The sequence below is a fragment of the Triplophysa rosa genome, linkage group LG3 (assembly GCF_024868665.1).
Source record: "Triplophysa rosa linkage group LG3, Trosa_1v2, whole genome shotgun sequence".
In the NCBI taxonomy this organism is placed as follows: domain Eukaryota; kingdom Metazoa; phylum Chordata; class Actinopteri; order Cypriniformes; family Nemacheilidae; genus Triplophysa; species Triplophysa rosa.
In genome coordinates, this window is record NC_079892.1 from 1,012,463 (window position 1) to 1,025,842 (window position 13,380).

General features: G+C 41.0%; 1 protein-coding gene across 2 annotated transcripts; it reads left to right on the forward strand.

Moving 5' to 3' along the window:
* The first annotated feature begins 1,530 nt into the window (after nucleotides 1-1,530).
* Nucleotides 1,531-10,164, forward strand: ppm1h (protein phosphatase, Mg2+/Mn2+ dependent, 1H). 2 transcript variants are annotated; one of them, XM_057329976.1, is made up of 10 exons: nucleotides 1,534-2,230; nucleotides 3,544-3,709; nucleotides 3,835-4,197; nucleotides 4,413-4,525; nucleotides 4,634-4,718; nucleotides 5,157-5,275; nucleotides 6,465-6,528; nucleotides 6,819-6,926; nucleotides 7,627-7,778; nucleotides 8,835-10,164. In XM_057329976.1, the coding sequence occupies exons 1-10, from the start codon at nucleotides 2,001-2,003 to the stop codon at nucleotides 8,992-8,994; spliced, it is 1,560 nt and encodes a 519-aa protein (XP_057185959.1). In that variant the 5' UTR covers nucleotides 1,534-2,000; the 3' UTR covers nucleotides 8,995-10,164. The 2 variants fall into 2 exon arrangements, with proteins under 2 accessions (XP_057185960.1, XP_057185959.1); XM_057329977.1 differs by lacking the exons at nucleotides 4,634-4,718; nucleotides 5,157-5,275 and having other exon boundaries at nucleotides 1,531-2,230.
* The last annotated feature ends 3,216 nt before the right edge of the window (nucleotides 10,165-13,380 follow it).

The window sequence follows — 13,380 nt, forward strand, 5'->3', positions numbered from 1 at the left end:
AGTACACAACTGCATGAAATATATCACACTGTGCAAGTGATTTTTGGATATTTCATAACAAAATTATTCCATATTGTGGCTTTAATGCTAAAATGCAATTTAATGCTGTGCAAAATGTAAAATCCAGATAAAACAACTGTAAAAATGAATAAGGAAAAGTCCTTCATATTAATACAGTATATTGTGCCCTATGAGTGTAGATTTAATACAAATCCTATCAGAGAATCTGGCATGAGAGAGCTGATCTGAGATCAGGGTTAGAGGTTTAACTTCTGTGTGATGATCAGTTTTTTCCTTCCCAGATGGACTGAAGGAGAACTGTAAAGAATTTGTGTGGCCGACCGGCTCCTCGTGACGCCTATAACTGATTTGATTAGGATGAGAAACGATACATTGAGTTCTACATTTCAAGTGTGGTGATGGATGCAAATGAGTTCTGTGGCAGTGCAGAGGTACACTTATGGGATCAGATCATAAATGAATCTACAGATAAGAGACAAAACATGTCCCACATACAAAATAAAATGTAAATATATTCATAAAAATAAAGTTCTGTTTATGTGTATACAAATTAAAGATGTGTAAGATATCATACACGGGCTAAGATAAATATGAAAATCCATGTTCTCACTTTAAGTAAATAAATATGCTCATTATGGATGCCTCACATTTTAACAATATTGAAATCTCATGGCGTTCATTTCTGTCTTCATCATTAAGCTGATGGAAGTAACAAGTGCTATATTTTTTTAATTGGTGACATAATACGTTTTCTAGAATACATTGAAGGAATGTAAGTCTTATAGCAGCATACAAATGATTTACAGGACTTTCCCATAGTGCCATTATGATGATTTGTGTCATTTAATAAACATTCATCTATCCACAACAACCCTAAAGAATTCTCTCCCAAACTTCAGAAAATACACACGCAGAGGGTTTCTACACCAGCCAGGACCAATAAAAATAACCCGAATCAAAACCCACAGAGCATCCATAAATCCAGTGTTTGATAGGATGCTGATTTAACACTGTGAAGTTCATAAACTTACCCATCAGCCCTCAGTTTCTCCATGCTCTTCTGCTCGTGAGCTGTTTAACTCAACACAAGGGCTGAAATCTCTATTAAGACCCTATGAATTCTGTTCTTATGAGACAGCGACCTCTAGTGGAAGCGAAGAGACATAACAGCGCTTTAGAAAAATCTTTTCCCCTGTAATAAAGAGTCTGAATGTACACGCGCGACAAATATGAGCATTAAAGCAACATGATGGTCAGTAAATATTTCATTCATTTTATTTAAGAGTGAACTATCTATGGCTTTGGTTATTGACATGAATTACAGATTAATCATGTCACACAACAGATGATAAAACAGCATCAAAACATCTGCTGACAAATCCCATCATCTCTGATGTTTTCTCAACAGTGTTGTGTTGTGTTACATACTGTAAACGAATTAGAAAAAAACTCCGACAATTTTATTCAATTGTGTTTAATAGTATTTAATATGGAAAACATTTTCCCGAGAGAGAAATACATGTATTTACAGATTAAACCACAATAGTGATTTTTTTATTAAACCACAATAGTAAATTTTCAAAAAAAAATACAACTTTGTAACATACAGTCAGAGCAAAAGATTCCTGGAGTCAAGCCAAATGAACACTCATAAACAGTTTATGGGCTTCAAAAGACATTTCAAAAACATCATATTAAAACATTGATCAAATGCTTGATAAAACGTTTCAAACGTCCCTCGTGATAGTAACTCTACTAAATAAAATACAAATAAATGCACTGAACTGAAAGAGTTAAAGGTTCATTTTGAAAGTTGAACTCATGTGAGTGACCTGCAGCGATGGTCACGTGACTGCGCGTGAGGGGAGCTCAGGCTGCGGTGCGTTCACAACGCCGTTGTGTAGTGCGCGTTTCCGCGCAACTCAGGACGCACGGGTGTGTGAACACACACACACACACACACACACACACACACCATCATGATGACACGCGTGAGATCGGCGGTCTCCAGCATCCTCGGCGGCATGATGAGCTCGAGCGCGGAGGAGAATCACGCGCACCGCGCGGATCCGCCGCTCCGCTTCCAGTACTGCAGGCCGGAGTTCCTCGCGCTGTCTCCTGATGAGGTGGAGTGCTCGGCGGATCACATCTCGCGACCCATCCTCATCCTCAAAGACTCCAAGCTGCCGTGGGCCACCGGATACGCGGAGTGAGTACCGATGCGCTCGGGCCGTGGACGCGCAATGGGTCGACATGCGCGTCACATACGCGGACGCTGCGGTTGTTTTGATTCTGTTTAATAATCACACGCGTGTTGTCATGAGGAACAGAGATCATGGTTTATCTCAAACGTGCATGTTTATGTTCTCATGCTCATGCTCATGTTGCAGAGCGCATGTGCGCCTTTTACGCATTATAACCTTGGTCATGTGAAACTGCCCTGCTGACCTAAACAACACGGAATCGAGTGCTAATAGGGTTAATTTTATTATGGGAATTGTATTGGTTTGAAAGGAAAATCCAGAAAAAAACAATCATCCATGCATTTAAAAACCAAACCGTGACATCATGTTCAGAACGACACAACATCCGAATGTTGTGTAATATGCTGTTGTGTTTGACTCTCTTGCGTTCTCAGAAGCTGTGAACTTTAGGTCCTCTGGTTCGGTTCATGTTTTTTCGACACACAAATGTTCCCTCTGATGTGAATGTTTGTTTCCCTGCTATGAGACAGCAAAAGGGCGTTTGCTTGCTTCCTCTTCTGTAGGTGTTGGTGTGTGGAAGTGAGAGCTCTCAGTCCAGTAATGTGACCCGACTCATTCCTGATGAGAATATAGAAGCAGAGAACACCAGCAGTTCTTCAGCTTTAATGATGACATCATCAGGTCATTGTTTAACAGCCAACCCTTGAATATTAACCAGTGAGAAACTGAAATACTGCGGCTAGTTTTGCACTTGTCAACTCTGCTCGACGTAACCCCAAATCTGCCTGTCAAATGGGTCATACAGATAGAGATCATTTGATAGTTCAATCATTATGGGGTTTAAGTGCTTTTACACGTTCCCGCATGTATCGCTGAAGTGCTTTTGAAACCAAAGTGTGTAACCGACCGACAAGTGTTTTACTTGCACAGTACTTGACATCTATAATAATCAGAGATATAGGAGAAAGAATTCAATCAACTGAGGATTTTTCATTTGGGAAGAAACTGGTTGCCTTGGAAACCCTGTAGTGATGGGGTCCATGATGCCAGATGTCCTGAAGTGTTTTTTTAGACTCCCGCTGGTGCTTTGTTTGAGAAATGTTTTAATAATGAAGCGATCCGTGCGCTGGAGGTTGAAAGGAATCTGTGCACCATCACAATAAGTGTCTGTGACTTTCCTCAGAGAGACTGTTGTCAAATCAATGACTGGCCTTGAATCTCTTTGGATTGAAGTAAAGCCTCAGATGAAAATGAAGCAGACACTAGAAATAACGGAAACCATGTTACACGTTTCCTAAGGTTTGATTTTGTCACACAGAGTGATAAACGCGGGTAAAAGCGCTCTGAATGAAGACCAGGCGTGTTGTGAGGTGGTGGAGCTCAGAAAGAGACCCGAAGACCATTCCAGTCCCAGTTACACTCCCACCAGCAGGAGGCGCTCTTCACTTCCCAGTGCTGACATCCTGGAGACCATTGACAACCCAGTGAGAGGATTTCATCTTTATTTACTCCTCATCTATTCACACGAACCTCACGCATAGCATTCTTCTCACTAAATCTCACTAATATCTTGTCATAGATCTTTTCTCGTGTGTTTGTGTCTGTTTAGGAACACAAAGAACTGAACTTTCATTACTGGGGTCTGTTTGACGGCCATGGAGGTTCTGGTGCCGCTGTGTTTGCTTCCAAGTTCCTTCATCTTCACGTGGAGGAGCAGCTTCAGGAGGTGCTGGAGATCCTTCAGAATCCTTCCCTACAGCCGCCCACCTGTCTGGGCGAGGACACCACCCTCCATCCCCTCCACCCCGTCGCCGGCTGCTCGCAGCGAGGTCTGTCCAGAGCCGCGTCTCTCCGGGGGGCGGCGGGGGCTCCCGGCTCTCCTAACACCATGACCCCGCGCTTCTTCATGGAGAAGAAGATCAAGCAGGAGAGTCTGGTGGTGGGAGCTATCGAGAACGCCTTCAAGGAGATGGTGAGTCGCTCCGAGGAAGAGAAACCTGTGATTGACTCTAGACGTCAGTGAGATGAAATGGCCACTAGGTGGCAGTCAAAGCCGTGATGTTGCCATGTAAGGTGTTTGTGTGTGTGTGTGTGTTCATGTTTGTATATAGTGTGTGTGTGTGTGTGTGTGTGTGTGTGTGTGTGTGTGTGTGTGTGTGTGTGTGTGTGTGTCAATACATGATTCAGGATGCACATATAGGCCGAGAGAGAGCCGTGTATTTGATCTCTGGTGGATGTACGGCTCTGGTGGTGATTTATTTACTGGGAAAGCTCTATGTGGCCAATGCTGGTGACAGCAGGTGAGACACGCACCACACGCTCTTTCATTTAAATCCAAAACAGAATCAGTGTGTCAATCAAACGGATTCCGTATAAGCGTGAAGAAGATCTTTGCTGTTGTGTTTAAGAGCTCTCATCGTCCGTGCGGGAGAGATTATTCCCATGTCCAACTCATTTACTCCGGAGTCGGAGCGTCAGAGACTTCAGTTCCTGGTGAGAAAAACGCTCAAACTCACAACGAATAAAAAAGACGGAAACATTAGCGCCGTGTTTATCTGGAATGTGGTCCCTGTTTGAAATAAATGTCCTTCTACACCTTATACTGCAGATCAATCGACATATTTCTGTAGTCTGCTGAACTGGAACAACTCATTGTGCATGAAATAAAGTGCATTGCACTATTTTGCATTAAAAGAGTAATATTATTTAACAAAATGACACAATTCTTCACAAAATTGACATTAAAACATATTGTAGGCTTAATATCAAGAAATGTGCATTGTGTAGACGTAGTAGTCCACATAAAGTGAAATTATAATTGTATGTCAGTCTTAAGCGATGTGTCAGTGGAAATACATTTCAACTATATTCTAGATGTTCGTACTGGGATAGCGAGTGTTTTTTTAAGGGTTTTGTTTGATTCTCGTCCAGGCTCATCTTCAGCCGTCTCTGTTAGGAAATGATTTCACACATTTGGAGTTTCCTAGAAGAGTCACAAAGAAAGAGGTCGGGAAGAGAATGCTGTATCGAGACTTCACCATGAACGGATGGTCAGTTCCATCACCGTCACGCATGAGCTCGTCTGTTTCTCTTAGAAATGTCCAATTCGGTGTCAGAAAACGGATTTATGTACTCAGCATTTTCCCAGTCCAAATGTTCTTATCTGACACCAGCAGTGTTGGGCAAGTTACTCTGACAACTAATGACATATTCAATCGTGTCATTAGATTACTGTACAAATCACGCTCTCACTTATTTCTCATTTATTTCTATATCCTACATCGACCTTGATTACTTCAGTGATTCAAGGGTAGACATCCCTTACGAACATTGACCATGGTTTTACTACAGTTAAAACCAAAAACCGTAGTAAAACAATGGTTTTGCCCCAAGTAATCAATGCACCAAAGAACATAGTTACTACAGTTGTACCACAACAAAAAAAACATGGTTACAAGGGATGAAACGGCTCTTTTAATTCATTCACAATATAAAACTACATAAAGTAATATTATTAACTGACCAAAGCATTACAAATGTGAGAATTGTAGCTTAAAGCAGGGATTTTAAAGTGCGACGTAGAATTTTGTAGGTGAAGGGTTTCATTCTTCACAGCAGTGCTGATAATGGAAATCTTTAGAAGGTGAACACAAGAGACTGAGCTATTAGATAACCGTGCTGAACATTCTGAGCCGAGAACAGTTTGTAATCGTGCCGTGTCGAAGCAGGTTCACCTGGAAACACAAGTGTAACCCTTCCAGACTGAGCTTAGATCGGTGGAAAAGCGCTCTACTTCACAAAACATCCAAGGCACTTCTTCCAGTGTGTAAATATTAAAAAGCACATCTTTTTTTCCAATTTCATGTGTTAAGCCATGATTTTAATCATAATCGAGCCTTTTTAATATTCACACAAAACAAGTGCCTTGGATTTTTTTTGTGAAACAGAAAGTTGAAACCTTACCAAAGAGCATCGTCTGCGATCATTTGATCGAGTTTGTTGAGCAAGCAGCGCTCCTGAATGTACTTTTGCATCGACACAATTGTGTGTAGTTTTATTTTTCCAAAAGAAATCTTTAGAGATCTATGTAGCTCAAAGAGCGACATCTGAGCAATAAATGACGCTGGATGTCTGAATGAAGCACGTTTAACACTTGATGGAATCGATGATTGGATTGAGTTGACACTGTCAGGCAGACGTTTGTGTGTCAGTGTTTGTCTGTTGTGTTGTTGTGTTCAGGGCGTATAAAACGGTTCAGGAGGAGGATCTGAAGTTTCCACTCATATACGGAGAAGGAAAGAAGGTAGGACTGCTGTGAAACGTGTGGAATACAAATGATATGTTATATGATGAAATGTTGTACTTTGCTTTGTTTTCATACTATATTTCAAATATCAAAGTAAATGAGCTTATCTTGAATGATTTATCAGTGTACGCCATATTAAAGAAGAAGTGTTTTACAATCTTTCATTCTGCTGCATCTGAAACGATTTTGTTGTGTTCACGTCTATTATAATGAGAATAAGAAAACGAACAGATGTTTGACTTGTCAGTGAAATGTGTTGCTCATAAGATGACTGTTATTATCTCCAGGCTCGTGTTCTGGCCACCATCGGCATCTCCCGCGGCCTCGGCGATCACGACCTGAAGGTTCACGACTCGGACATCTCCATCAAACCGTTCCTGTCGTGTTCTCCAGAGGTCAGACGCCACTACACAAATGATCATTATTATCATGTGTTATATAACCAGATTACATCACATCATCGTCACTCACACAAACATACACACAGTTATTATGTTTTCATTTAAACGTGACGTCGTGATAATACCGTTTATGTCTGGAAGTATCATACAATCGCCATTTCTATATGAGAATCATTCAGTAAAATGGTGTATATATCTGTGTCTCTCCTCCTCTCAGCTGCGCTCGTCTGACATTCTCTCGATCTTTAATTCACTCTGTGTGTGTGTGTGTGTGTGTGTGTGTGTGTGTGTGTGTGCGCGTGTGTGTGGAGTTCAGCGACGGTTCAGCTGTCTTCAGCTTTGAGTTTTTTCAGCTTCTCTTTAATCTCTTCCTCCTCCAGCGGTTATGCTCTTGTGTAACGTGTAGAAGTATGTAAAGTATGCTTGCAGTGTGCCGTCTGCAGCGGGGTCGACTCGCTCACTTCCTGTCTGTTGTGTAAACGGTGGGGTCGAGGTCAAAGGTCAGGGCAGGGTCATCACGGACAGACGTTACGTTTGCTCTTATAAAACGGATCGGATTGTTTCACGTTAATGTTGTTAAAGCTTTAAAGCCCTGCGTATCCAATCAGATGCTACAACGGGAAGAATTTGTACTAATGTGCCTCTTAGAAAGTAATGTTCACAGCGTAACCGGTGGATGTTGTCATTCTAACAGGTGAAGGTCTATGACCTCTCTCAGTGTGAACGCGGCGCTGATGATGTCATGGTCCTGGCTACAGATGGCCTCTGGGATGTGCTGTCCAATGAGGAAGTGGCAGAGGCCATCACTGGTTTCCTTGGAAACTGTGACCCTGATGACCAACACAGGCAGGTTCATTTGTGTTGTTCGAAGCAGCGATGGATTACTCTGACACGTTACATTCATTTTTACATTGAGCAGCGTAACAGTGTCTTATCTGAGATAAACAAACTCCACTTTTATGTAAATGAAAAATGAACATGATCACAACGTAGCGATGATGTGTGGGAAAAAATCATTTTTATATCCTTTAAGTCTGCTTCAAATGTACTTATACTACTGTATATTTTCACGTATACTTTATGTAGTAATATTAATATCAATGTTCTAGTAGTATTGATAGTGTTTTAATACTACTTGGGACTAAATTGGCGACTTCTAAAGGTAAGAAAAAAAATGTTGAATTTAGTTAAACATAATTCAAGATTATTTTTTGGCTTGTTTTTAACACAAATTTACTTAATTCTTATATATTTCTCATAAAACAGGACTAAATATCTGAAGTCACTTTCCTCGTCAAGTAAATGTATCTTGATTTAAGAATATTTCCATATTTTTAGGGCTGTCAAACGATTAATCGTGATCAATCGCATCCAGAATAAAAGTTTGTTTTTATAAACACAAACACATACACATACATGAATACATATTTTGGAAATATTTAGGTGTATTTATTAAAATTTTATATAAATCTTTATAAATGTTTATAGTTGATAATTTTTCTTATATATGTGCGTTTATGTGTGCGTGTTTATAAATACAAAATGAATCTGCACAGTGTACACAGACATATACAACTTTTATTCTGGACTGCGATGAATCGCGATGAATTGTTTGACGGCTCTAATTTTTACTAGAAAACACGACAAAAGTGCTTTATAAGAAATTCATGTTTTTGCTGTTGGTATAAGTTAAGTATACAGCACTTAAGTGTCATTCTAGTTCTGAGAAACAAAAGTCGACTGGAAGTATGCGCTCTTATTTTGTAGTTTAAAAGAAATTGAATAAAGGTCTTTTGGGATTGGTGACTTGTTTTCATCTTTAGATGAAGCTATTCTTTAATCTCCTCTGAAGAGCGGATTGATCAAATCCCAGTAGAGTAAAGACCTCTTGTTGTTGTTCAGGTACACCATGACCGCTCAGGACCTGGTGATGAAGGCCAGAGGTGTTCTGAAAGATCGCGGTTGGAGGATCGCTGGAGACAGACTGGGATCCGGAGATGATATTTCAGTCTTCATAATTCCTCTGATGCACAGCAGCAGTAATGAAGCTGAAGCGAGCTGACCCGTCAGTTTTACACACGCTCGCAGTATAATCCTGACGGTGTGCTTTCAAGAGCCGCACCAATATCTCAAGCCTCTCAGTGTTGGTGGGATCAGTATATGAGTTATAACGTTTGCACAATGACTCCGGGAGGGTCCGATGGTTCTTTGAAGTTCTCCGTGGACAGATGTGCGCCCTCCACAGAGTGTTTATCCACAGAAAACTCATTTGGCAGCTAGGCGGAACCCACCATGTTTTTGGTTCAGGACATTCGTTTATCCTCTCAACGTGTTTATTTTGCGGTTTTCCCGTTTTTGAGTTCCCCAAAAATCAAAGCAATTTTCTCCTGAATGAAGTGCTGAGTTATTGTAGATGAATTAAAATACGGCTGTGTGGTTCGTTTCACCTTTGCTTTGTATATTTCCACTAAATTCTTTAGTCCAATTCTTTTACTCTTTCATTCGCGGGTGCAGTTCGAGTCTTTTGCACATGGTTTTGTTATTTGTATCTGTAGAAAGGTCTTGATGCTGTCGTAGCGCTCAACCCTCATCTCACGGAAACACAAATCCATCCACAATGACGCGCGGCACTACACATCATCCGACAACACAGAGAGTGATCTGTCAATCTGACGGATGATTTTTGCTGCGTGTGGTTGATGTTTTTGACACTCGTATTTGATTTTGCTCTTGGGATGTGTGCGAACTGAGAGTCCCGCTGAGACAAACCCCCCCATCGTCGATTAAAACTAGAAAAACTCAAAGTATTTGATGTGTTTATTGGGGTTTTTTCAGAATGGTTTTTAGGATAATCATTTGATTGTTATACACACTCCTACCTGCAATCTGTTGTCCAGAGCTCCTGTGTGGAGGTCCGATGAGCTCGGCCTTAAACCCATCATGATCACAGTAGCACCTTCCTCTGGTACAGCACAAACCCGCTGAGATCCTTCACACACACACACACACACACACCCCATGAGCGGCCATCTGCTCTACACAACCTCACTGTGACCAGCACAAGACTCATTTGGCGGGTGTCTGGGTAGTGCACACGTGTGATAAAATGATTCATATTTGTGTGTAGCTCCATTAATGCTCGAATGCTTTAAACGGTCTATAGATTTGAATAATAATAATGTCTTCTAAAAGACATTTAAAATGAGAAAACGACATTAAAAAGGGCTCTGGAGCACTGAGCAGTGGTTGATCATGTCTCAATAAACTGACACTTCTAAAGAGAGAGAAAAAATGACGCACGACTGAATCCAGTCCTTTACACTAAATGGAAAAGTTCACTTCAAAATTTGCCCCCGTTCACTTCCCATAATCACGTTTATTCCTACTATGGAAAGTCAATGCGGCAAATTTTGCGGTTAACTACTCCTTTAACGATTAAACTTAGTAGCACTTAAAATATCTGTTGTTACGATTAAAAATGACCCAAGGCCTTGAGTGTCTATTCTTGCACCTGCGTTTAAATACTGCCCAGGACCAGTGTTGGGTGTAACTAGTTGCTAAGTAATCAGTTACTGTAATTTAATTACTTTTCCCTTGAAAAAGTAAAGTAAGGGATTACTCTAGTTTTTTCTGTACTTTAATTACAGTTACTTCTGATGTAATTCAACTAAATACTGTGTGTAATATATGTGTGTGCGATAGTGGAATTGACATCAAAATTCAAAGTCTAACTTTAAAATCTGTGCTTTAATGTATAATTCTCACATTTGTAATACAAACCCGATTCCAAAAAAGTTGGGACACTGTACAAATTGTGAATAAAAAAGGAATGCAATAATTTACGAATCTCATAAACTTATATTTTATTCACAATAGAATATAGATAACATATCAAATGTTGAAAGTGAGACATTTTGAAATGTCATGCCAAATATTGGCTCATTTTGGATTTCATGAGAGCTACACATTCCAAAAAAGTTGGGACAGGTAGCAATAAGAGGCCGGAAAAGTTAAATGTACATATAAGGAACAGCTGGAGGACCAATTTGCAACTTATTAGGTCAATTGGCAACATGATTGGGTATAAAAAGAGCCTCTCAGAGTGGCAGTGTCTCTCAGAAGTCAAGATGGGCAGAGGATCACCAATTCCCCCAATGCTGCGGCGAAAAATAGTGGAGCAATATCAGAAAGGAGTTTCTCAGAGAAAAATTGCAAAGAGTTTGAAGTTATCATCATCTACAGTGCATAATATCATCCAAAGATTCAGAGAATCTGGAACAATCTCTGTGCGTAAGGGTCAAGGCCGGAAAACCATACTGGATGCCCGTGATCTTCGGGCCCTTAGACGGCACTGCATCACATACAGGAATGCTACTGTAATGGAAATCACAACATGGGCTCAGGAATACTTCCAGAAAACATTGTCGGTGAACACAATCCACCGTGCCATTCGCCGTTGCCGGCTAAAACTCTATAGGTCAAAAAAGAAGCCATATCTAAACATGATCCAGAAGCGCAGGCGTTTTCTCTGGGCCAAGGCTCATTTAAAATGGACTGTGGCAAAGTGGAAAACTGTTCTGTGGTCAGACGAATCAAAATTTGAAGTTCTTTTTGGAAAACTGGGACGCCATGTCATCCGGACTAAAGAGGACAAGGACAACCCAAGTTGTTATCAGCGCTCAGTTCAGAAGCCTGCATCTCTGATGGTATGGGGTTGCATGAGTGCGTGTGGCATGGGCAGCTTACACATCTGGAAAGGCACCATCAATGCTGAAAGGTATATCCAAGTTCTAGAACAACATATGCTCCCATCCAGACGTCGTCTCTTTCAGGGAAGACCTTGCATTTTCCAACATGACAATGCCAGACCACATACTGCATCAATTACAACATCATGGCTGCGTAGAAGAAGGATCCGGGTACTGAAATGGCCAGCCTGCAGTCCAGATCTTTCACCCATAGAAAACATTTGGCGCATCATAAAGAGGAAGATGCGACAAAGAAGACCTAAGACAGTCGAGCAACTAGAAGCCTGTATTAGACAAGAATGGGACAACATTCCTATTCCTAAACTTGAGCAACTTGTCTCCTCAGTCCCCAGACGTTTGCAGACTGTTATAAAAAGAAGAGGGGATGCCACACAGTGGTAAACATGGCCTTGTCCCAACTTTTTTGAGATGTGTTGATGCCATGAAATTTAAAATCAACTTATTTTTCCTTAAAATGATACATTCTCTCAGTTTAAACATTTGATATGTCATCTATGTTGTATTCTGAATAAAATATTGAAATTTGAAACTTCCACATCATTGCATTCTGTTTTTATTCACAATTTGTACAGTGTCCCAACTTTTTTGGAATCGGGTTTGTACTTTGGTCAGTTAATAATATTACTTTATGTAGTTTTATATGATTTATTTGAATGAATTAAAGAACAGCCGTTTCATGTCTATCCTTGAATCACTGAACTAATCAAGGTTGATGTAGGATATAGAAAGTAATCAGTAATGAGTAATTAAATACTTTTTGAAGAGAGTCATTTGTACAGTAATCTAACGACGCTATTGAATTTGTAATTAGTAACTAGAAATTCGTTACTTTTCCAGTAAATTGCCCACACTGCCCAGGACTGATCGTGATTCGCGTGTTATTTAAAAACGATCGTGCTCAACAGAAGTGAAGGCGAGCAAACGATTCATTTTCAGGTGATACTTCTGTCCAAGAAAGGAAATGTTCAGTAGAAATATAAATCTGTGAATGAGGGACAGCCTTGGGAATGCGGTGACGTGAGTCTCACGATCTCGAGCTTGAAATATTTCATGAACGAACGATTGCGCACAGCTCAGTGTATCAGAATCATGTACTTCAGTGCAGAAGTTCATGTGCAGGTCATAAACGCAGCAACACTGAAGAATTCTCTCAGATTAAACACGGTCAGAACGAGGTCAGCGCATATCGCTGTCAAACCCCTTGAATTGTGACCACCCACATGCTCAACATCCCAGAGTCTGAGTCCAGGACGTCTCATTAATGTGGACGGAGCAGACGCTCGAATTAAATTCCAGCTACACATTCGAGCGGTTTTTGTGCTCTCTGAAAATCGAACCCACGACGGTTGTGTCGCTAGCACAATGCTCTGCCGTTGATGAAACGGATGATTTGGACATCAGGGCGCATTTGCATTACAGACACACAGTGATTCTGGTTTATTGAGGGTCTCGCGTGGCCCCGGTGCGGTGCGGGGGTCAGACGCGGTGACGTCAGAGGCGCGTTCAGCCACAGTCCACGTGTACATCAAACGCACTGCGTCCACAAGCTCACTGGATTGATCGAAACGGGATCTTTTCCTGCTTGAATCGCCAAAGGCATGACAGGTACCCCGTGAACGTCACGACCGACGGTTCTACCGTAGTGGGCAGCAGAAGCCACGTCACCGCTCTCTTCATAG

Excerpts from the sequence above, each read along its gene's own strand:
- ppm1h (XM_057329976.1), top strand. The coding sequence starts at position 2,001 with ATGATGACACGCGTGAGATCGGCGGTCTCCAGCATCCTCGGCGGCATG. Across the intron at positions 5,276-6,464 it reads GACTTCACCATGAACGGATG|GGCGTATAAAACGGTTCAGG; the intron begins GTCAGTTCCATC and ends TGTTGTGTTCAG. Across the intron at positions 7,779-8,834 it reads GACCCTGATGACCAACACAG|GTACACCATGACCGCTCAGG; the intron begins GCAGGTTCATTT and ends GTTGTTGTTCAG.